The following is a 25,966-nucleotide window of genomic DNA, read 5'->3' as shown; positions in this document are numbered from 1 at the left end:
TGTACCTATAAAGAGTCCAATTCCATGCTCAGGAATCGAACTTTCACACTGTGGCTGCCAGCAAAGCGTGAGATAACCTCACTTCTATCGTTTACACCACTGTACTATGCCCCAGGAGGCAAAGAAAAAAAGATTGCTATCTAGCCACTACGGGGAGGGCACATATCGAGAAAATAGAATAAGCTTATATCTGTCACCTATTATTTTACATTTCACCACATTATTTTTTCTACATTACTTATTTTCAACACATATTCTTCATTAATATAATATTACGCACAAATAAAAAAAATTTAATTTTTTTTCAATCACACATTCTCTATCAATCTACTATTCCATAATATATTTTTCAAAATTAAAGGGGCTCAAACATACCCTAAAATTCAGCTCAAAATCCAAGTGATAAGGGAAAGAAGAGAGGGATTAAGGGGTTTTTTTTTTTTTTTTTTTTTTTTTTTTGAAAAATAGATGTTTATAAAAGAATGAAAATTTTTCGATTTGCGTATAATGCTACCCTTGTTTGAGCCCCATTTTGTAAGAGAAATGAATTTTTAAATAGTGTATTGATGAAAAATGTATGGTTAAAAGATTAAAAAAGTTTTGAATTTACGTGTAATATTATTTTATTGAAGAATGTATGATTGAAATGATATCAAAATGCTGTTTAAGAATGTATTTTTTGAAAAAGAATGAGGCTCAAACAGGGGTACTATTTTATTGAAAACTGTGTCTTTGAAAATAGAGGGGAGAAAATTTTAAATTAAATTGAAGAATTTTAAAGGAGGCCAAACAGGTTAGATACTTCACAATTTCATTTTTCTTTTTCTTTTTCAAAGAAACAAGCCTTGCAAATGCTAAAGGTAGGCCAAAAAAAAAATTAAAATTAAAATTAAAAATTTAAAAAAAAAAAAAAAAAAAAAAATAAAAATTAAAAATTTAAAAAAAAAAAAAAAAACATATATATATAAATTAAAATCGAAAACAAACTTCTAGGGTCTACTTCGCATTTTCTAAACTAGAAAGGTCGTCTATATAAACAAATACTTGAGAACATTGGTCCAAATGACTAAATCCCAATTCAACAAAAACAAATTATTCCACATATAAAGCAACCCAACACGATTCTCAAAGTTTTCTATGTTGATCTTTAGTCCATTACTACATTGCTCATAAACTCTGCATTTTTCAACGGACAAAATGCAGCGAAGATCTAATCTTGAAAGATGATCCCAGAGCCAGGTTTCACTTGTCCTCCGGATTTTTGTCCATTTCTATATCACTGATTCCATTCGATGAACATTCAGGTCTAACCAAAGTTGAACACGACTCTAGCACATGCACATTATCCGGAGGATTGTTGATTTCTCTGTCCAGGTTTGGTTCTTCTGTTGGAGGATCGGCATTCATGGGTGACACAGAATTATCTCCAGCAAGTGTAGATGATGAACTTTGTTGTTCAACTCCCGACTTGTCATATTTAGGAGTCGTATCCAGAGGAGGAGAACCCAAAAGTATTTGGTTTATCTCCTGATCAAACGTTTCTAAAGAAGCAAGATTTGTTCTTGCCTTCAAACTTATTGGTCTGTTAGCTGAATATGCTGCTTCTGCATCTTGGGCATTTTCCATAACTACCTTGCATATCTAAAAAAAAAATGAAAAGCAGATAATAGTCTCCAGTCATCTTATCAGACGAGATTGGTCAAGAAAATATGCAAAGCAAAATGCAATACATCCAACTGCCAATAAGATTGGAAGCATATAATTTACCTCATTATAGAGCCGAGCCATATCCAAGCGATCTGATTCGTTGTCACAAACTACCGAATAAATCCCATCTTGTGCTGCATTTGAAAAGGGAAGAAAGGATTCAGGATTTACCCTGCTAATTTATAGTACAGAAACAACTTGCATAATCCCATGTAACCCCAAAATTTGATGTAAATATCATATATTCATTATATACATAACTGACCTTCACTGAGATCCTGAAGTAAGCAAAACATTTCGATCAATCAATAAAATCTTAGCACGAACGACTACCAATTCATGAGACCAATTAACATTCTAAATGGCCTCTCTAAGAAATAAGCGATTTTTAAACCAAGCCACATGGAACTTCCTGGAACTCATGGAAACTAATTGATTACTAATGATTATATATTCCTCCCCCCAAATTCAACTATAACAACCTTTACAAGGTTGAGAATTCTGCAAATATTTCAAGAAAGCTTCCACGGAAGATGAGTTTCAACTTCCATGTATCTTAAAGGTGGCTTAAGAGACTCAAGAGTGACATATTTAGAAATTGTAACAGAAGAAAATGGATAAGAGAACAGCTCTAAAGGAATTTAGGACTTGTGTTAAATGTGAACACCCTGCAGTAGGGGGTTGTTGCACTAAAAGACGATAGAAGCAACATCTCCTGAAGACGGGCATTCTCAAGAATGTGAAGCAAAACTATTAATAGGTTTCTCAGACTCCAGTTGGAAAGGGTGGTACATATATAGGGTTGAAGGTGAGAAGCTTTAGAATTAGCAAAATTAGGATGCAAACGTCAAGGGCATTTCTCCAAGTCATATAAGAGAATTTTATTGGGAAAAAAGGTACAGCTACATCAAACTATAACAATTGAATAATCACTACTACTCCAGAAAAACTAACAGAGAGATCTAAACTCCAATTAAATTAAAACAAAAGGAAGGTATTTGAGAAATAAAAATTTCTAAGATAAAGACAGACAATTATGTGAGATAAAAAAGTGGGGGAGCATGTTCATGTTTTCCTAGGGGCAAAAGGCACATACGAACCAATTGTACAGACAGGCAAACAAAGAAAACCATGGACGAAAATGGAGAGTTTTCAAAATTCATCCAGTCTAAACCAAACCACAAATCAACACTATAATTGTACTAATCAAAAGGAAGAGAACTAATAAAACAAATAAAACAGAAGTACAACATGAACAATTACTTCACATTCTCACTCTCAACAGTCATCACATAACAAAACATGGAAATTCATACTAAAATAAAGCCCTACACATCAGCTATAATGCATTTCTTCAAGCAATCTTGAACCATGTGGTATTTCTCAAAACTAGTTGTTTATGCACAAGTCGAGGACAAATTCAAAAGTTGATTTTCTCAACTTTTGAATCGACTTGTTATTGTATAGTTGTCAATATTCCAGACAAATTACTTCCAGAAGTAGCTACACTCACAAATCATTTCAACCAGAGGCAACTGATCAATCATTTGGGTATCCAATTCATCAAAATTTGGATTTGGCGTGCCCGCAACCTTCTCCCCGGTTTCATCATCCAGAATTTCATTTGGTTTTTCGTCATCCTGAGACAATCATATTATTTAGAAAATATAGTTGAGTAGAAAAAAACAACATTTTTATTTCAAGAAAAGAAAATAGGAATTATAAAATTACAACGAACACTTCCAATGAAATGCAGTCTAAATAATAACATTCCCCTTGTACTTCAAGCAGAGATTATAGTGAAAGTTGCTTTCAAGTGCATCCATTACAGATGAGGCATGAAAATCGTATCAACTATATTAAGATCTCCCCAAAACTTTTCCACTAATAATATAATTAGAAGAGTTTTTAAAGAACTTACAAAATATCCTTTCTGGTACTCTGCATTAAGTCCCTTCTCTAAAAGCAGCACCCTTTTCTTAACAAACTCAACTAGTTTTCTTTGCATCTCTCTAAAATGATATTGCATGGACTGATCCTGAGAAACTTGTGTAGGAGCTGCAGTATCTGTAGTTCCATGTGCAACGCCTCCTTCAAGACCATTCCCACTATTGGTTCCCTTAGTCTGATTTCCAGGTGCTTCAACATGGCCCAAGTTCAAACTACTTTGTGATTGAGAAAATTCTGGAGAAAGACCATGTGTGTGAGGAACGCCTGAAGCAGAAACTTGAGCCTGAGAAGTCCCTGAAGATGGACATTGCAATTGAGAAGATCCTAAAGCAGAATTCTGTGCATGAAGGGCTCCTGAGACATGAAGATCTAAAAAAGGGAGGTTCAGCTCCTGACAAATCACTTCTTGGATTCTCAAGTCCTTGTCATCAACAATTGCTTGCCATCTTCCATAACCATGCCTACAGTACCAACAAATAAAAGCAAACTAAAATGTTGTAGAAATAGGGCCTGTTTGGCATGGCCTTTTCTTCCTATAGAAGAGCTTCATGATAAAGCTACCTTAATTTTTATTTGGAAAATAATTTTTAATAGAGCTTCCTATTTCAAAAAGTGCTTTTAGAGGAAGTCACATTGGATCAACTTCCTTTAGAAGCTCTTCTAATTAGAAGAAACACTTTCATAAAATTAATCAAATAGGGTCCAAAAGCAACTATTAAGTCTCAAAAACTCCTTTTAGCTTCTCAAAAGTCATGCTAAAACGGGCCCATAATTCATGATATGTTACCAAAAGGTATATTAGATCAAATCTACCATTAGCTGCTTCAAATTTCAACAGATATTATATATCCAAAAGACAATTGAAAGAAAACATACTTGTAATAAATAAATATCTAGTATGCTACCCATGTTTTGTACTGACCGACCCACAATTGAAGCCATACTAAATTGCATCTCAGGATAGGCAGCACTATTATTTTTCTTATATCTTTATAATTTTCACTCCTCGAAAAATAAAAAAATTTATAAGAACAATTCCTATCGCCTGGGGAAGGAAAGTGGGACTGAATTATAAGTGAAAGGACAACATCCAATAGGTATGTGGCCTTTTGAGTGAAAGCCCAAGAATAAAAACATATGGGCTAGGTCCAAAGTGGACAAAATCATACCAAGTGGACTAGAATGTTATAGAAAGGGAGTGTGCACTAGAAACTATCAAATATTATCAAATAAATATATATTCAAGATTCTGAACATAAAACAATTTCCCGTAAAGTTCAGAAAATAATAGGTAAAGTAGTGAGCTGTTCAGCTTCAGAAGTGACTATTCAGTCCCTTTCAACCCCTTCTAAAAGAAAGGTGCTTTCTGCAATCCCTTTCTTTGAGCTTGCCATTCATTGTGTGATCCCCTACTCTCACATTCGAGATTTTTTTTTCATTGTTTAGGCCCATGATGAGATTTCTGCACATTGTAAAGACCTATGAGGTACTCCATGTTAGTGAGATTAAATAAGATTAAAGTGATCGTCGAAGATTACTGCTATATTATTATTATAATTGTACCATATATAGATAGATTACTTTTACCATATTTAGTTATGAGTCTTATGACACTCCACACCTAGATAGTACACCTTCATACTGAATAAGTCCACATCAGGCAGCAACAGACTACCCAGGCTTGCCAAACCAGCCTAGTGTCCTTGAGATACCAACTCTTCAATAGCTCGCACAAATTCCCAGGCATTGCCTAGATACCCAAACAAATGAAGCAGCAAAAAATCATAGCTCAGAGTCACTAGATAAGACGCTACGGCCTACATTATCTCCCGCTTCTCATGTTATCAGCCCTCGAATTGCCTTCCCAGCTGTAGTTAATAAAAACATGCAAGTTTTTTAGAGGTAACTTTCCCATATCTTTTTCCAAGGGAAAGACACATTCTGCCACCCTAATAGTAATAGATAGAAAGATTAAATGAGAGTACAGGCCTCCCCTTATTCCCTTCTAAATCAAGCAGTCCTTGGCAGGGACTGTCAACACTACAGAGCTCAGCAAGCAACTGCTGGTACTCCAGTTCCAAATTCTGCCAATTCTTCTGAACATCACATCTCAAACAAATTGATTTCCTTACACCACAGCAACCTCTATAAAATTTTATTTATTGTATTTTTTATTTTTTCTCTCTAGATGCTTGAATAGGTGAGGGAAGGTGATGCCGGATGTAATAGGAGAATTATAAGAGAAGGGGAAAAGAAAGAGAAGAGAAGAAAGGAGGGGGAAGGAGAGAAGAAGAGGGGGAGGGGGAAGAGGAAGAGGAAATAGGGGAGAAAATATCAAATTTTATCCATTCAAAAGTTGATTTATTACAACGTAAAAGACCCTTTTATATAGGGTTTAAAATAGTGTTAATTTAAGTAGTAAATTATTCTGTTATCAACGAAATCAACATTTATTATGTTTCCTAGAATAAATATCAAAATTGGAAACTAAATATCATAATATCTCTTTAATATTTCATCATTTCTCCCCGACTGGGAGAACTCGACTCCGACAAGGTAGATTGGAACTTCATACTCCAAGGAGGCCTATTTCCTCTTCCTCTTCCCCTTCTTCTTCTCTCCTCCCCCTTCCTCTCTCTTTTTCTCTTCCTTTTCTTTTCTTTTCTTTTTTCTTTTTTTTTCCTTTTTTTTTTTTTTTTTTTTTTTTTTTTTTTTTTTTTTTTTTTTTTTTTTTTTTTTTGTGTGTGTACTCAAATCAAACAAATCAAAATACAAACTGAAGGCTGAGGCTCAAACCAAGTGAATAATAGCTGAAAACAAAGGCCCAAACAGAGAACATAAGTTGTAGACTGCTACTGGATGCGTCTGCATCGGTAGTCTTCATGGCGGGAAGCTGGGCATTGATTGTGGTTGCCGGCGAGAGTTGGGATGATGGTACTGACATGGGTTTGTTGACTGGCAAGGGGATAATGCTGGAGTGTTGTGGTATGGATTTGGTAGAGTTTATAATGGAGGGATTGTATGTGGGGTTATAGTTCAGGGAATGGAATTGGGGAAGAGAAAGGCATCAGCTACTGGAATGTTTCTGGTGTTGATTCGATCGATGGTGGAAGTGACGATTGAGGTGGATTGCCAGCAAGATTGCAGCAGCCGGTAGCGCTTGCTGCTTTAGGAAGCTGATGGATTGGTTTGGGTTTGAATTATGGGCCTCAGTTGGGTGGATTTTGTTGTTCAGGTGGGCTGATGCATGGGTAACGATGTGGGCTTGTGGTCTAATAGAGTTTGGAAAATAGTCCCTGGAATATGGGATGTTAAGTGGGCTGGAATGTGTGTGATGGGCTTGGGCAATGGGTGTAAAAAGTGGGTTGGTAGTTTGGGTTGAGTGTTAGGGGATGTATATATCTGTGATGCTCCAACTCGCCATTCCGTGTCGACCTGACGCGATACGAATGCGGGATATGGGGTGGACACAGCAAAAATCAGCCGGACACGGCAACCTAGAAGGCTGAAAACGACTGCGCCACCAGAAAAAATTGGGTCGCGTGCTCGCCTACACTGGAGAACGGAATCGAGAAGGACCCTTGCAGGGATAGGTGTGGGACTTGAATACAAATCCTGCTTCCTACTCGGATTTTACAACCCATTCGTCCTCTTTGCTTGATGGGAAGAACGGCTGTGAAATGAGGTGAGGGGAGAGAGAAATAGGGTTTTAATAGAGGATTTGGGTCAGACTAATAAAATGGGCATAAGATGTGGAGTCTAATAAACAATAAATAGCTTTTCATACAAGATTAGGGTTAAGTTTTCCTAGGTACTGTTTGGACTCAAGTAAGAGGCCCAATTTTACAAAAAGAAGCCCCAAACCTTGGCCACTATTCAGAAAATACAGAATCTTAGAAAAAAAATAAAAATAAAAATTTAAAGTATTTTTCATGGTATCTATGAATTAAAAATAAAAAATAAAAAATAATTAAAGGAGAATTGAAATTTGAAAAACGTACCCACGTACCCGTATCCAAAATTTTGACTCTTTTTATCCATGTCCCCATATCCTAAATTTTAAAAAATGAAATATTCGACACTTAAATATGTACCCATACCCAAATCAGAGCATCATAGGTATATATAAGCTATGGTTTTTCTATGAAGTGGTCAACTGTGTGGTATTGAGTTGGGACTAAAAAATTTAGCCACGGAGGTTTCCACTACAGCAGTGAGAAGAATGCAGCAAAGGAATATTTTTTTTTTTTTAAAGCCAAAAATCTGGGGCGTGAACAGTACGTATGAACAATAGACTCTCTTTTTTGGGCTGCTAACCAAGGCTGAAATTTGGGTGGTTGAGAGCAGTTTTTATAGGCTGAAATTTTGAAGAGAATTTTGTTTGGCCAAAGGAGATGACTTGCTCTGATACCATATTGACGCCGGATGTAATAGGAGAATTATAAGAGAAGGGGAAAAAGAAGAGAAGAAGAGAAAGGAGGGGTAAGAAAGAAGAAGAGGGGGAAGAGGAAATAGGAGAGAAAATATCAAATTTTATTCATTCAAAAGTTGATTTATTACCACACAAAAGACCCCTTTATATAGGGTTTTAAGTAGTGTCAATTTAAGCAGGAAATTATTCTAAAATCAACGAAATCAAAACACACTTATTATGTTTCCTAGAATAAACATCAAAATTGGAAAATAAATATCATAATATCTCTTTAATATTGCATCAGATGGCATCCTTAAGGACCTATTCTCATAAATATCCAACTAAATACTAACTCTCTGACATTCCAAACCTTTTGCCCAGTGAATATACACTCCAGTTCCTTTTGAATTGTTATGAAACTTCAATTAAATAACAAAGAGTAGAAGTAGGAACAGGAAGGGAACATACTTCAATACTGCTTGTAGCAGCACCTTATCATGATCCTCCTTCCAAAATCTTAAAGATTTCAATGCCGGATAACGGGATATAATGTCATCTGCAAAAAGGGTAGAACTCACCACCAATGAAGCTCTCACCTGTGAAAAGACAGACAGTCTAATAAATTCAGGACGTAAGGGGATGAAATATTTAATCCACTCAAAAGTTCTATTTAAGGAACAAACATGGCTACACATGCCTCCAACCCAGTAGCATGCATATTCAGGTTCGAGAAGGAAAGTAATAAAAGTTAGCTTTCATCTTCATAAACAAGAATTGAGATATTGAAAGATTGAACAGGTAACTATATTTCTAGAAAAACAAAATACCAAATATTCTAAGACAGAGATTTGAGGCATCTCACTGCAGGATATCGAACTTACTTTGTCCCTGATAAGAAGTAAGACAGCTGTCCTAACAAGTACATCCTGTATACTAAGTCCCTCTTTGGGAACACCATCTGCACCCACAAGAAGTTATGCAATCACTAATCTATTTTTGAACCACTAAGAAATCATAGAAGAATCAGCACATGGCCGAGGAAACTTTAGAATAAAAGTAATCACCTGAGAATGTTGGTGAATCGGTTATATCTTCAGCTATGTGTGACATGAAAAGCCTCCCATAACTGATTACATAGAATCACAACAATTTAGAACAGATCTCTGATGCAAGTGACCACATGCTCATCTACAATGAATTTTATTGACCACCATGATTCAAAAATTTCAGGTGGTTACAATTAATGCTGAGCTAAATCATGCCTTTACATGTAATTTAGAAGATCAGTGTTAGTGATAAATTCATGCATGCATGGAGGAAGCACACAACACAAAAGACTAAACTTTCAGAGTACTAGTTGGATTAGCTAGTTTGGGACTGATTTGGTGTGCTACCATGTAACAAATCTCTAAAGTAATGACAAGAAAGTGTGGATGAGGTCCTATTTTTTTGAAATAGATTCAAAACGAAAAATGACTTAACTTGCTGAAAAAGAATCCAATGTAAAATCAATCGCCCTACAGTTTTTCTGGTGGACTGAAGTATCAAGCTTATGTGCCAGAAAATCTCATCCAAGTGCAGCAGACCTTCAGGCTGACGTACTTTTGTGCCAGTCAAAATTTGAATGTTATTTCACTTTGGATGCACAGCCATTAATTGTAAGTTTTTTGTTTTGGTCTCAGTAGGTATCTAGAATGCTTGGAATATATTGTGATTTCAGGTAAATGGAATATTTTCCTTTTCAGATGTCTTAAAAACACTTCGCAAATATTAAACAATATCAGAAGTTTCATTCTCTGGAAATCCTCACAGTTCACTGAGCCTTCAGTTGATCCTCCTCTTGAGGGAGTTCGAAACTCTATACACAAACACATAAAGCTCAGCCTTATTCTCAATAACCTTAAATTCTGCTACATGAATACTCTTTTCAACTACATCAATCCAACTGACATCTACAAAAAGTTCAACAAAATCAGACATTTTGCAACCACATCAAGTTGGACCCTCTCTCTGGAACTTGATCTTTGGGATCCATTGCTCTTTCAAATTGAGCTCCTTTAGGTCTACACACACCTCATTCTGAATGTCAGTGCCCAACAAGTGTCAGACACACTAGGCGGCGTGTAATTCTTTTAAATATCAAAACATGTCAACCACTTGCTGCCGATATGCCAAATCTAAAAAAATACGAAGAAGTTTCCACGAATCTAACATCCACTAAGAGATGGAGAGAGACAGAGACTAGGTGGATGGAAAAATGGAGTTGGGGATGATGGTCCGATGAAAAAACTGAATTTGTGAGTTTGTATGATGAGACTCGCAGAAAGAAAAATGGGAGGTGGCTGAGTCTGGAGAGGGGAAGCGAAATGCATAATTACATATTTAAAGCTGGGTACATGGTACTTTTGTCTTGAACGCCTTCAAGTTTTGGCCCATTAATTGCAGCACATATACATACATTCTCATACACAGTAGGCCCATTAATTTGCACTTCTCTTTCTCAAGTTATTCATATACATCTTCAGAACATCTCTTTTGCCAACTCTAAATAAAACTCTTCCACAAATTTTTTTGGAGCATTACGTTTCTATTTCTCTTTCTGGTTATACTTTCACAGAAAATGATAATGGGTATTACTTTTAATGAGAAACAAATATTAAGGAAATAATAAAATAGTTTACTACTAATTTAATCAATGTGTCTATGTCCTACTTTTCTACAAAATCACATGTAAGCGTGTTAGAGTTGTGTTTCCATGTTCATCCTTAAACAAGCACATTGATTAGGTAGCTGCTTCTAAATCATGTATCAAAAATCCAATTTGAATATGTACTTCATGAACCTATATACTCTCCGATAAACACAAACTACAGCAATCACAAAATCCAATCTCGACGTCACGTACAAATTTATACTTGGAAGATGAGGTTAAAAGCCAAACAAAGTAATTGGAAACATAGCAGAGATGGACACATAATTTTCAAGTCGAAATGATTTAAAAATAAAAAATAATAATAAATAAAAAAAAATGATGAGATCGCAGCTTCTAAAAGCATGCAAATGACAATTGCAAAGAATGAGTCTCAGATGTTTTTATGAGTGTAGCTAATTGGAAAAAACGTGAAGAGAAAATCACATACTCTGTAATCTCTTCGTAAGTCTTCTGTTTTAGACGAGGTGTAAACTGTGCCCAATCAAAGTCCCCTAAGCCAAACCTATAAAACAATTGAGATGGCTTATATCATTCTCTGCAAAAGAGAGAATTTTTAGATGCACATCTGTGTCACAGAGTGAAGACACAAGGGTGAGAATAAAAACAAGAGGGAGGGAGGGAGGGTATGAAAAGAGATGCGGGGATGAAATGCAATAAACTAAAATAAAACTGCAACCTCATCAAAATTTGCACAAATGCAGCCCTTTGTCTTTGATTAAATCCCAATACTCTAAAGGATCTTCCTTCACCTTCCATCAAAGGAAGTGGTCCTGAAGTCTCTGCTGATAAAAATTAAGAAAATGGAGCAACAGTTAGATGTTATTACCTTATTCATGAAATCAACTAACAAAATTGGTATTGAGCAATACCGCGGATTCTCTTTTTGTAAGGTTTTCTCACTGCTGCAGCTCCAGTTGCAGTTGTTTCACTATCAGTCAACTCAGCTTCATAGTTATCGTCTTCTACATCAGAGCTCACATCTTCCAAACCAGCAAGGTCATCTTCTTCAACAGATACCATCTGTATAAAGTATACATCTTGCTTCGATAAGTGAGAAAAAAAGCCCAAACAAGCAGATGACGCTTGACAAAAATTTAACGCATTTTTCATCCTACACGGAATAGAAAGGTGAAATGCATGAACACGAAATGGTACATTTATCTCCATCCACATCTGATTTGTATCCCTACACTTCAAAAGTTTCAGGTTTATTGGATAAGTGACACCTTAACTTGGGATAAATCAAATTCTTTGGATTACTCTAGCATTCCTCTTATAATTTAGAACTTTGTTTTTTGAGAGGGGACTTCCAAGGTAAGTTGAAAGGGACAAGTCTAACTTGTGCTCAACTTGAGCTACAAGGGATTTATTCCAAGCCAACAGTAAATTTGAAGATCAAGCTGTGGATTGAGTTCCATTTCCATAGTTTACTTTCTGGTTCACATAGCAGTGTTGCACCGTCATCCATCAATGAATTACAAATAGGGTTGAGTTATATTACCAGTCTTATATGGGGTGACAAAACCACCAATAGCAAAGTATTATGACATTAAAGCTACAAAGTATCCCCTACTGAAGTTTCAGCTACCAGTCAAAATGCAACTATCAACTCCTTATTCTCAATATAAACCTGGGACAGTCCAAATATCTTGAAAAAATGAAGCATAAAAATACTGGGGAAATCCAAAATATTCTTCCTTCCCTGCTATGGCTCTCTTCTCCTTTAGGTGCAAATCATCTTCTAATTTCAGATCATCAAAACACCACCGCCTCTCCACCTTATATCATTTGCAGATTCAAAGCAACCACTCACAGTCTGAATCTCAATCTGGGACTGATTGGCTCATAATCCACAGGTCCCAGGATCAAAACCTGGCTCTGACAAGAGTGGCTTCCATACTGTAAATTAACTCTGCCTGAGTTTTCCTTAGCAGCCCCCAAGGTTCGTATTAAAATATAGCCAGTGTACATATTTTTTCACATCTAATTACATTAATCCTTATACATATGCTATCGTTAAAGGACGCTCTATGATTATGTCTCCATTATTATAACGGGAATAGAACTCTGCATGAAGAAAGGGAAGGTTAGAAAAGAAGTCCATCATCTAGCTATCACATTTGTTTTTCTTGTTGATGGTCATATGTATAGAACGAAATTTCTGAATTGGACACAGTATCAAAGCACATATTCCTCTGGGAGGGAGGACTGGAACGAGGGCATAAGGGTTTTTACGACAATCAATAATTCACTTCATTTTCAACTCTTACCTTAAGCATCTAAGCAACCTAGTAACTCCTATAAGGAAAAAATGTCTTGAGCACACCAAAACATACCCGTTTACGGCTTCTTTTTCCCTTGCCCATGTCATTATATTCTTCAATTTTCTGCACTTCGTATTTATCTTGTAAGAATTCCTCCCAGTAGCTTGCTCTATCAGAATTGTTTATCGAGGCTTTATTCTCTTCTGGAGATGCTGATGCTTCCTCTTCCGCTGCCATTTCTGCTTCATCAACATACTCAAAATTTGCTACCTGAGACATACACGTGAATTAAACTTCTTCTAAATAAAGGCCCAACAGTAAAAAAGAACTAAAAGATAATAATACGAAGATAGCCTCCAGCATGAAAAGTGAATAACAGCAGCAAGTCTCATATGTTAAATGCAACAAAATGAGATTTTATTAGTATACTCTGAAATTCGAATATTTGTCAAGTTTTTTGTCCAATATCTCACTACTATATTCATATCATCCATTAAATTCCATAGGATTTAAATTACATTCTGTTACGTGATGCATTTGGCAAAACCTGGTGATAACCACCAATAAAAACAGACAAGATTTCGAGATACCATTTATGTTAGATGCTTTTAACCAAATCTAGTAAGATCCTATGGGATCTTGACCAGAGATCTAAGAGCGTGGGTAAGATTTTAAGTAAGCGAGAAAAGAAAAGGTACCAATCAAATTGGTATCCAAGCAACTATTAGGGGAAATTATTGGCAAATGAGGAAAAGCAATTAGAAGATCAATTGGGAAGGGGCTGAAGAAAGGATAGCAAAGATCCAAATTGAACTGCAGCCCGTTTTAGAGCCAATGAGATCTAAATTTCCAAGATACATGTGACGACCCTGTAGCTAATGAGCTCATGATTGAGAAGTTCGATTTGATGATGAACAGATGGGAAAATCAGGAATTGGGAAGGAGGAATGCTGGCATCAACTCAAGACATTAGCCTCACCAATGCATTTAGAGCTGATTCTGGCGGGCCATTTTACAAATGACTCCAATCTGTAACTAAAACTCACGTGATAAATCCTAATGAACTGGCCGGCACAATGAAAATGGCTAGGGGTGGAAGAAAGAAACCACTTCCTTGCACAGCTTACAGCAGATCCCAAACTGAGGGGAAGGCCAATTATCTAGATAGAGCCCCAATCACCAGCTGCAATCAGATACCAAATTCATTTCATCCTCCATCAATATATCTCCGCCAACCACCTATCAAATGGCTTTCTGATGCAGAACTCCAATCGAAGAGGGAAAGGATGCTATGTTTAAGTTGCCATGAGAAATACTTGGTAGGTCATCTTTGCAAGAATAGAAAGCTACAGGTCTGGGCTGGTGACGAAGACTGGGAAGCATGGCTGAATAGTTGAAGTAGAGGCAGCAAAGGTGAGAAAGTCTCCGAGCTATCGAGTAATTCTCATGTTAGGATAAGCATTAAAAAAACCATGCAAACCCAAGGATTGCTCAACGGTACTGAATGGCCCTCTTTGGTCGCCAAGGCACTTAAAATTTCGTGCAGAAGGGATGCTCGAACACTTCAGGTTTCGGCCACATAAGAAGGGACACTCAGCAAGAAAAAAATAGTCCTTAAACAGGATATCATCGGGAAGGTCATAATATCCCACCTTCAAACCACACAACCTCCTTCGATCCATGAACCCCACTGAATTCCTCCAAAATCACCGGTTGTACAATATTCCAGAACCCTTCAACTCGTCATCAATTTGAAGCTAGCACAATCAAGAAAAGTGTGTTTGCTTCTAATGTGATGATAAGTATTTGATGGGATGCCAATACAAGAATAAAGAGCTGCCAAGTTTTCACGGTCAGGGATGATGTGGACCAGGTAAGATTTTGGGAAGCCGACGAAGGGAACGGCGCAACTACTATGAAAGGTGAATCCATGAGGGTTCTATTGGGATATGTCAAATGCGATTTCTGCCACAAGTTCAACTATGCTCTGTCAATATTTTCAGTATTCTAAGTTCTTGTACCCTCTGGCTCTCTGTGTTGCTATTGAATCCCAATGTGGGTAGGGTTTCAGTGGGGATTATGCTACTGGCTTAAAGTTGGGATCCAAAGAGTTATATCATAAAGGACAACGGAGAAAATCATGGTGATTTAACAATGCAATTACTCATTCACAACATCAATACATCAGCCCCTAACCTTAGGAATCTATTGCTTAACTTGATGATCATACACAAGTAGAGTGTGAACTTTGCCCGCCAAAAATAACATTACAATGGCTTGATAGTTATTCGTGACATGTTGGATAGGCTTTCAAAGATTGAGGCCAATGCATTGCTTCATGAAAATGGTTTTGAGCTCCTTTACTAATCATCTGTGGATCCATTGTTTTCTAGTCCTCTTATGGATTTATTGTCTACCAGAGAGTACTAGTTCAACATGAAAGTGTTCTTGAGCCTTGCACGTCATGAAAAGGGGCATGTGCACAGGGTTGAAAAGTGCGTCTTGAAGTTGATAAACTAAACTTTCAGCTCAAGGAAATGGTGAATTTTGAGGGGAGGCTGATTGATAAGCCTCCATAGGCTTTCACATTTCCTTTACTAATCATCTGTGGATCCATTGTTTTCTAGTCCTCTTATGGATTTATTGTCTACCAGAGAGTACTAGTTCAACATGACAGTGTTCTTGAGCCTTGCACGTCATGAAAAGGGGCATGTGCACAGGGTTGAAAAGTGGGTCTTGAAGTTGATAAACTAAACTTTCAGCTCAAGGAAATGGTGAATTTTGAGGGGAGGCTGATTGATAAGCCTCCATAGGCTTTCACATGGGAAGGACATCTAGGTGGCATAAATGGTTACATTTGGCAAGCAACAGTGCAGAAAAAGTGAAAGGAAGACTCAAAATTGAATAAAGACACCAGCATATATAGATAAAGGAAGGAAAATTCAATCAATGCATCTAAAAATTACGTGTAAAACTGGAGTGAGACAGCTTCTCGAAAGTTAATCATCGAACCCCAACTGCAATTCAATGTGGATCTCCTCCATCCTTTCTTCAATCCTTCCCAATCGATCTCACAATTTATTTTCGTCACTAGCCATAAATTTTAAGAATGGTGGCTCTAATACCAATTTGATAGGTACCTAATTATGTTGCTTTTGGAACAAGAATTAAATGGGATTGAGCATTTTATGATGTAATGAAAATGTACAATTTTTTTATTATGAGCCGCTACTGAATGTAAACCAGTTGTAAATTGGATGAATTTGTAATACTAATGTAAATCCTATGATGGAATGAAAATGTAAGGACTTAGTACTGCTTTCAGGGCAGGCATTTCTCAAGTAAGTTTGTTCAGAGTGGCGACATTTGCATTATCATTCGTTTTTTCATTCTTTGGTTCTTATCAATTGCGAGGAATGAAGCGAAATACCAGGGTACAGCTATGGAGCATCACAGGTTCATATGGCAAGTATTTCAGGCTATTTCCTTTCTTTACATGAGCCGTTTATTTCAGTTCGTGCATTGGCGAGGGAACTTGGATATCATCATTTTATTGGTATTGCTCTCACCCACACCTACCTTCTCCTCGTTTCATGGCACGCTCTAATGGTGGGATCCTACAAAATCAACATTGATGAATGCGTCGGATAATTTTGCTAGTGGTGGTTTCATTTGGATCACTCTAGACGATGTATTTGTACACTTTTCTCTTCCTATGGTGTTTGTCCTATACTCAAGGAGAAGCTATGGGCCATTCTTGATGGGATCCTTATTGAACATTGACTTGGTCCCTCAGCTTATGGACAAAGGCGTATTCTTCTGGTGTCATTCTGTTAGGACTCCACTTAAAGGAACTTAACAATTGAAGAATTTTATTGAATTTGTGGATGGGAAGTACACTGAAATGAAGATAAAGAACGAGATACAACTGCCCCTTTCAACTCTCACTATTGCCTGTCTATTGCTTCTCTTCCTACTGCTATATATAGTCTCTTATGGAGCCACTTGCTTGTAACAGAATCGGTAATGCCCTCCTTCCAGCTGGTTCTTCTTCTTCCTGATCCTTCTAGAATAAGTGAATCAAATGGGAGGCTTATCATCACCCTCGGATTCCAAAGACACCGTGTCCTCAAGGTGGAAATCGGGAAAATGATGGACGATGGATGTCGCAGTTTCCCAAGAAGCCTCAGAATCAGGGAGACCTTTCCATTGGATCAGAACTTCATTCTTAGTAGGGTGCCCTGCTACATAAGGTCGAACTCCCAGGACCTGCTCCAATTCAACTAGCCACTCCAAGGTATCTTGCAGGTGGGGTGGTATCTGTTGGCAAGTTTCATTTGACCCCAGCACCTTCAACTGAGCTATGTGAAAGACGAGGTGACTAGCTACTGTGGGGGACAGCTCTAATAGATATGCCACCATCCCGATACGTTTCAAAACCTTGAATGGGCCAAAGTATCGAGGCCCTAACTTCTCATTAGACTTTTTGGCCAAGGAACGGAGGTGATATGGGCGAAGTTTAACATACACCAAGTCACCTACATTAAATTGGACCTCACGACGAGCAACAAGTTTCATTCTTATCTGAGCACACATGAGGTGAGTTTTAAGTTCTTCTAACAGGGCATCTCGGACACTTAACTGTTGTTCCATGGCAGAGACTTTTGCAGACTGAGATCCAAAGCAGACAAGAGTAGGAGGATCATGTCCATATACAGCATGGAATGGTGTGGTGTTCGTCGAAGCATGAAACGTAGTATTGTATCAATATTCAGCCCAGGGTAACCAATTACTCTAGCTGCGTGGCTTGTCATAAGTAAAACACCTCAAATACGCCTCAATACAGTGGTTCACTACCTCTGTTTGCCCATCAGTATGAGAGTGGTAGGCTGTGCTTCAACGAAGAAAAGTCCCCTGCAATCCAAAAATTTCTGTCCAAAAGTCTTGTCTCGGTCTAACACAATTGAGCGTGGGTCACCATGGAGCTTAATGACTTCTTTCACAAACACGTGCAACCACTGGCGCAGTGAAAGGATGTTTGAGTGGTATAAAATGACCGTACTTGCTTAATCGGTCGACGACAACCAGTATTGAGCAAATCCCCCTGATTTCGGTAACCCTTCAATAAAATCCATGCAAACATCTTCCCAAATTGTTGAGGAATAGGCAGCGGCTGAAGGAGACCTGCTGGAGATAATGCCAGGCTTTTGTTCTATTGACAAACTGGACACTCATCCGCAAATCGCTTAATGTCCTTCATTTCTTTCCAAAACAAATCACTTGTTAGCCGCTTATAAGTGCGAAGAAAACCAGAATGGCCCCCTATTGCGCTGCAATGGAACTCTTTTAAGAGTGGGGAAATCAAGGATGATGAACAAGGAAGCACCGGACGGCCCTTGTACAACAACTAGCCCTGCTCTAACGAATAACAAGGATGAGAGTCTAGTCCTCTTGCAGCTCCTATTTAATTTTTCACAACCGGGGATCGGCATCGACTTGACTCGTCACCAACTGTACATCCACAATTAGTGGAAAGGCAAGAGAAGAGAGTTTAACCTGTGGCGAGACCCTCGACAAGGCGTCTGCAGCTTTATTTTCTAGTCCGGGGCGATAATGAATCTCGAACTCATACCCCAACTTAGTTACCCAACGTTGGATGTCGGCCAGTATTACTCGTTGCTCTAGGAGAGATATTTCAGACTTCGTTAATCAGAGCATACAATGAATTTCTGACCCAAAACATAATGCCTTCATTTCTGGACAGCTAGCATAATGGCCATTAACTCCCTTTCGTAGAATGACTTTAGTTGAGATTTGGCCAACAAAACTAGGCTAAAATAGGCAATGGGCTGCCCCTTTTGCATGAGTACAATACCCAACCCATATCCCGATGCATTAGTTTCGATGATGAATGGCTGAGAAAAATCTAGAAGTGCTAACACTGGAACGGTAACCATAGCTTGCTTCAGTTTTTGAAAAGCAGCCTCCGCTTCGGGTGTCCATCCAAAAGCATCTTTCTTCAACTGTTGTGTAAGCGGCCATGAAATAGTACCATAACCTGCCACGAACCTTCGTTAATACCCAATCAACCCCAAAAATCCTTGGAGCTCCCTCAGGTTTCTAGGGGTCGGCCATTGTACCATAGCTTCAATCTTACTTGGGTCAGCCGCCACCCCTTTTGATGACACCAAATGTCCCAGGTACTCAAGCTGTTGTTGAGCGAACAAGCACTTCTTTGCGTTTGCACTTAATTGGTGAGTTGTTAAGGACGTGAAAACCAATTCCAAATGTTGTTCATGGGCTGCTAAGTCCTTGCTATATATGAGAATATCATCAAAAAATACCAACACTAATTTCCTCAGATTTTTTTTTTAGCACCTGGTTCATCAACGATTGAAAAGTTGCTGGCGCGTCGGCATCACCAGAAATTCATAAATCATAATGCCCCTCATGAGTCCTAAATGTTGTTTTACTTATATCATCCTTCCAAACTCGAATTTGATGGTACCCCGCCTTCAGGTCCAGCTTCGAAAAGATATTTACCCCATGAAGTTCATTCAGTAACTCGTCTATGACAGGAATCGAGAATTTATAAGGGACAATCACCTTGTTCAAAGCTTTGTAATCTACGCAAACCTCCAACTGCCGTCTTTCTTCTTTACCAGTAACACCGGGCTGGAAAACGGGCTAAGTACTGGGTTGAATTATTCCAGCGGCTAGCATTTCCCCCACCAACCTCTCAATTTCATTCTTCTGCACATGAGGATACATGTAGGGTCTCACGTTGATCGATTCTACTCCTTCCTGTAATGTGATCGAATGATCAGTGTCTCGCACTGGGGGCAAGGTTTTTGGTTCCTCGAAGATTTGCCAATGACGCTGCAAGACCTGCATAATCCCAGCGAGCAGCTGACTATTTGTTTCTCATCTTCCTTTGCCGTGAGAGTTCCGAGTTCTACCCAAACCTCTTAGCCTTCATGCTATAGGGCTCTTACCAATGCCTTGAGGGACACATCGGCCTTGTGAAGGAGGGGGTCTCCTTTTAGTGTTGTTGGTGCATTCCCCATATGGAAGCACATGGTCAGGAGTTTCCAGTTGACCTCCATATTCCCCAAAGAACCCACCCACTGCATTCCCAATATTACATTTGTACCACCCAGTTCTAACAGCAAAAATCTTCAACTACGGTTGTCCCTTACACTTCCGGAGTCACCCCTTTACATATCCCTTTTCCCTTCACCAATTCTCATGTACCCATTACTACTCCATAGCTGGTTGTAGTTGTGACCGGAATGCCTAGTTGCTGAACCAATTCTAGGAACAAGAAGTTGTGGGTTACCCTACAGTCAATCAGCACTACTACTCGCGACCTATTGTCCCTCGCAACTTCATGGTCCCCGGTGTAGTTAGTCCAACCACCGAATTCAGGGATAGTTCTACCTTATCCCCTACCTCCAGCAGCTGCTCTTCTACAAAGAGGCCAGCTCCCTCCCCCCGTGAGAGTTCCGAGTTCTACCCAAACCTCTTAGCCTTCATGCTATAGGGCTCTTACCAATGCCTTGAGGGACACATCGGCCTCGTGAAGGAGGGGGTCTCCTTTTAGTGTTGTTGGTGCGTTCCCCATATGGAAGCACATGGTCAGGAGTTTCCAGTTGACCTCCATATTCCCCAAAGTACCCACCCACTGCATTCCCAATATTACATTTGTACCACCCAGTTCTAACAGCAAAAATCTTCAACTACGGTTGTCCCTTACACTTCCGGAATCACCCCTTTACATATCCCTTTTCCCTTCACCAATTCTCATGTACCCATTACCACTCCATAGCTGGTTGTAGTTGTGATCGGAATGCCTAGTTGCTAAACCAATTCTAGGAACAAGAAGTTGTGGGTTACCCTACAGTCAATCAGCACTACTACTCGCGACCTATTGTCCCTCGCAACTTCATGGTCCCCGGTGTAGTTAGTCCAACCATCGAATTCAGGGATAGTTCTACCTTATCCCCTACCTCCAGCAGCTGCTCTTCTACAAAGAGGCCAGCTCCCTCCCACTCTTCACTATAATCTTCATGCACCAGACGACCCGCAATTCATGATTCTTGTAGACATGTCTCGTAGTATATCTATCATCACGCCAGAAACACAACCCTTTCTCCCATTTTGATTGCCACTCTGCATCAATTAGGCGTCTTACCAGAATTTCTCGCTGGGCAGCAGCCGGTCGTTCTCCAACAGTAATTGTTTTAGTGGGGAAAATTCTCGAACCTCCTTAGTTCTAATCGGACTGGGAGTAGATTATGTTTTACGATTTTGGCAGTAGGCTCTTGAATACTTCTAACAACTAGGTTCTTATCTTCAATCCTCTGGGCTATTTCCATAATTGGGCCCGAACCATTTGGGCCTAATAATCTTATCTCAACCCTTATATTTGGCCTCAATCCATTTATGAACGTGCTCTCAAGGACTTCATCCGATACTCCCTTAACGGTGCGGCTAACTGTTCGAACTCGCGACAGAATTCTGCTACGATGCCGCTTTGTCTGATGGCCAAAAAACTCTCGCATAGATTTCCTTCCTAGGTGGACCTACAGCGCAACAGTAATTGCTACCAGGAAAGGATAGGTGATCACGGCTCCGTCCACTGAAACCATGATACTGCATCACCGTCCAAGCTCACTGCCATTGCCCCCAGTTTCTCTCGTTCAATTAACCCATTCACCTCGAAGTATCACTCTATTCGGAACAACCATCCATCCAGATTTTCCCCGCAGAAAACGAGCATTTCCAGTTTTCACACCCGCCGCCAGCGTCCTCTTCTCTATTTTGGGGCATGGTAACAGTGGATTTCCCATAACTCTCCTCCCCTACTCTTCCTGGCCACTTCCCTTTTTCCACAATACAATGATTCTCGATGGACTTCTCTAGTTTGTTATGTTGCATAGCCTTTTCACAACTACTGCTGGTCCCGTCTCCTTCCTTACTTCTGTTCAGATAATTTTTTGGGTTGGAGAGTACCGTCATTGCTCTTCTGGTTTCTTCCATCGATTGCAACATTTTGGCCATGCTCTGGGTCAATTGTTCTATTGATTTTTCCAATCCTAGAAGGCGTTGCATCTCCCCTTCCCACTCCTCCATTTTCCTTTCGATCAGTTCCATCCTATTGTCTACCTTCTTTTGTATCATCAAAATCAACCGCTCTCATATCAATTTGTTAGGACTCCAATTAAAGGAACTTAACAATTGAAGAATTTTATTGAATCTGTGAATGGAAAGTAAACTGAAATGAAGATAAAGAACGAGATACAACTTTCCCTTTCAACTCTCACTATTGCCTGCCTATTGCTTCTCTTCCTACTGCTATATATAGTCTCTTGTGGAGCCACTTGCTTGTAACAGAATCGGTTATGCCTCCTTCCAGCTGGTTCCCCCTTCTTCCTGATCCTTCTAGAATAAGTTAATCTAATGGGAGGCTTATCACATTCATTGCATCACATTTAGCGGAGGTTCGTGGTCTATCCAAGCTATCCTCAAATAGATCAGACACCTAATCTCCTTCGATCGTGACACTGCTCCTATATCTATCGTAAGGGAAAGTAGGTAGCTGACTTACTAACTATAAAGGAAAGGGAGCAATGTTTCTATCAAAAGTGTAGTCTCGTTCACCTACCCCAACAACTTCATGCCATAGCAGTGGATAGGTATATGTCCCCTTCGTTGTATTTATTTATTTTCATTGAAATCATGATAAGGTAATCATAACCCCCCCTCTATCCTTATTTGGTAAATCCTAAAAACACCCCGAGACTGTGATAGTACTTCAATATTTATTAAAATATATATATATATATATATATGGTCAGCTTTCAAGAGGCCACCTCTCAAAAAAAATTTCGAAGACAAATTGATATATCAACTTATGAAAACTTTTGTTAAAATAGCAATTTTAACTGTAATGTCCATTTTAATTTTTTTTTTTTTTAAATGGACATCTTCATCAATGTATTTACAACTTCTCAGCATTTATATCTCCATCTTCTCCACTTATCATGCCAGTGCCCATGTCGCCAAACATTGTCTGCCGACTCAATGGTAAAAAATTTGCTCGACACTACTAGACATGTTCGACGGCCCATCAACATAATTTTTTGCACTCTTCTAGTTTCAATTGATGGAATTGGGTTGATTTGTAGATGTACAAATTCCAAGGAAGATGTGAATCCTACTAAGGAGACTGATGTAGGACACAAGATCCAATATGTAGATCAACAAATGGACTTGCATGAATTTGTAGATCCATATCCATGGAAGATGCATACATATTAGATGGTACAATTTAGAGGGTAAAATCACACACCTTCCTTAGAAGATGTAGATCTACAAATGAACTTGAATGGGTTTAGCACGGATATTATGGTAACTATAGAAATCCGAGAGAAAAGCCCATGGACAAGGGCGAGAAAGATGAAGAATGGTATTTTGGGATATTTTAAGGTGAAAATTTCACCTGTTAATGAAAAATGGCATGTAAGGATAGGAAAAACACATAATTGGTCATGTGATTCTACAACTTAATAATTATTGGCAAGACAAACAACAAAAGAAATGACGTCAGAGAAAATCATGAACCTTAAAAGCCTTCAAAAATCCATCTTCTTCTTCATCTTCCAGCGTAGCCTCTTCGTCTCCAACATGTTCTCGGTTAAGTAATCTAACATTAAAATAACTTCAATTGTGAAACTAAATAAATTGGTTACTATCAAAAAACATAATAGAGGAAAAAAATTACCTATCAATTGCAGCATCGTCATAATGAATCTGTCGTGATTTTCCCGATTCATCAATGTCATCAGCAAATAACTCTTTTGCGCCATATCTTATGATATCATCCAGTTCTTCCTACATCAGAACCAAAACAGCTCAGCAAGAAAAACAATCTACTATCAATCGGGTAAAAAATGATTTCTTTATTCCCAATTTGAAAAGGCTGCTAATTTATTTTTATGAATCGAGGAAATACAAGAAAACTAGCTAAATCACCACATAGCAATAGCCTGGGCAAGGACGTTCATCATGGACACTTGTAAACTGGAGATATCCTTCAAAGATCTAGACCAGAAGTGGCCACGTGTAATGCACTTCAAAGTGCCAAATGTGCACTTGTAAGAAGGGCATACATACCAGTATGCATTGTGATGTGAATAAACAGCTGTGGATTCTCTTGGTTGCTTAGCAGCATTGAACATGTGGTCGAGGTTCAACCCAACCAAAAAAAGCTTTATCCCATAATTATCCTACTTTCCTACTCAGCTCTATTAAGAGTTGTCTCCGCACTCAGACAACACAGGTTCTTAATCCTTTATAATTAACCCACTCTTTGAATTTAGCTGAACCACTTCCTCTCAATTTGCTATTTACACTATTTCCATGATTTCAGGATCGAAGATAATGCTGGATAGGGTGATATCACTGCTTGTAGTATCTCAATTGAGAATTTTAAGAGAGCTCAAGGAAGTGAAAGTTACCCTTTGTAACGAATTTTATGCCTTTTAAGGGAGAATAAAACTAAAAAATTTTGAGAAACAAGATCTGTCAAAGTGAAAATTCGAAGCTCTTTATTAGGTATCATTTATAACATGGGTGGAAAGAAACTTCATGAAGGGCAAATAAAATGAAACGAGTTGAGATACGACATCCGTCAAAGTTAAAATTGGAAGCTCTTTATGAGATATCATTTACAATATGGGTGGAAAGAAACGCAATGAAGCTCGAGGCACTGAACGAAACGTAATACCAATGATGAGGCAAAGTTGAACAAAAGAACAGAAATATCAATCTCACATTGTCCAAAAAATAACCACAAGGATCATTTCCTTGATGCTACAGTGTAGTTCTGAGTGACCAAAAAGGGGAGGGCAGATACAGTACAAGCGCAGGGAGGAGTAGAAAGATGGGGAGGCATTATGCAGAAAGGCATTTTCAATAGATCGTCGATGAAGAGATTTGTCTTTGAGCTTGCTAACTTGGAAGGAGCCAAATTTTCTACTTCAGTGAGTACACATTAATTGGGAGTTTATCCATCAACCTCCGACATCTCTAACCCCTTATTAATTTCTGATATAAAGTTTTTGAAATTCCCGTGACAAAAGATCAACTCATTTGCTCTTACTAAGTTGGCTGTAAAGTGAGTACAGCTTACATTTAAGTGACACAAAAAAATCTTTAAAGCGTGCGTGTCTAATAAAAAGATACATATCCCCATAACCCAAACTTTCAAATCAATATATGTACAACAGTAGAAGTACATATACACCAGAACAACTCCCAAGTTCAATTTCGCTTTATCACATGCACAATGGGTAATCGCCAAAAATACTTCTTGCTTGTCTTGAAGAACTATTTATGAGGTCAAAATCTCATCTCAGTCTAATTCTTGTTCTCTTTACCTTTTCAAGATTTGTTTCAATTTATATATTTCTTATATTTAACTTTATTTTACCATTTCAAGCATTGCATATCTGAGTGCAAAAACAATAATCCTTTCTGTTTATTACACAAGGATTACACAATTTTTCCAAATTCATATTCGTAAACTTTCTGAAAAGACTTGGAGATTGAACTCATGATATCAGGTATATTGAGAAGCAAGGCTGTGTGATAAATATTGGTTCTTCCCAAAATTATCATCATGCAGCCTCTCCCTTCCAGAGGCCTAAATTCATCAGTGACAGCTCAATAGTTGTTGTACAAATCAGGATTAACAGCATAAGTCTCAGAAAGAAGCCAAGTTTCCCTGAATATGCTCTCTTTTCAGGATGTCACCTATTTTTATTTGGTCTAAATTTCCATTTAATTCAATAATCATGCTCGTCTACCTTAAACGTACAAAAAAAATAGTACTTGTATGACAAATAAATTTCC

The 25,966-nt window shown here is 38.3% G+C and overlaps 1 protein-coding gene across 2 annotated transcripts; it reads right to left on the bottom strand.

Annotated features, from left to right (window-relative positions):
* Positions 1–978: 978 nt before the first annotated feature.
* Positions 979–23,974, bottom strand: LOC111398759 (CHD3-type chromatin-remodeling factor PICKLE-like). 2 transcript variants are annotated; one of them, XM_023025840.1, is made up of 13 exons: positions 23,835–23,974; positions 23,675–23,756; positions 13,121–13,318; positions 11,654–11,804; positions 11,461–11,566; positions 11,212–11,286; positions 9,136–9,197; positions 8,953–9,029; positions 8,540–8,667; positions 3,629–4,118; positions 3,221–3,347; positions 1,768–1,841; positions 979–1,641 (listed from the first exon to the last, which is right to left on the bottom strand). In XM_023025840.1, exons 3-13 carry the CDS (start codon positions 13,283–13,285, stop codon positions 1,243–1,245), a joined length of 1,854 nt encoding a protein of 617 aa, XP_022881608.1. In that variant the 5' UTR covers positions 13,286–13,318; positions 23,675–23,756; positions 23,835–23,974; the 3' UTR covers positions 979–1,242. The 2 variants fall into 2 exon arrangements, with proteins under 2 accessions (XP_022881608.1, XP_022881609.1); XM_023025841.1 differs by having other exon boundaries at positions 11,461–11,563.
* Positions 23,975–25,966: the final 1,992 nt, after the last annotated feature.

The sequence above is a fragment of the Olea europaea genome, chromosome 8 (genome assembly GCF_002742605.1).
Source record: "Olea europaea var. sylvestris chromosome 8, O_europaea_v1, whole genome shotgun sequence".
Classification (NCBI taxonomy): Eukaryota; Viridiplantae; Streptophyta; class Magnoliopsida; order Lamiales; family Oleaceae; genus Olea; species Olea europaea.
The sequence above is the reverse complement of the archived record's forward strand: the minus strand, read 5'-3'. Positions and strand labels throughout refer to the sequence as shown.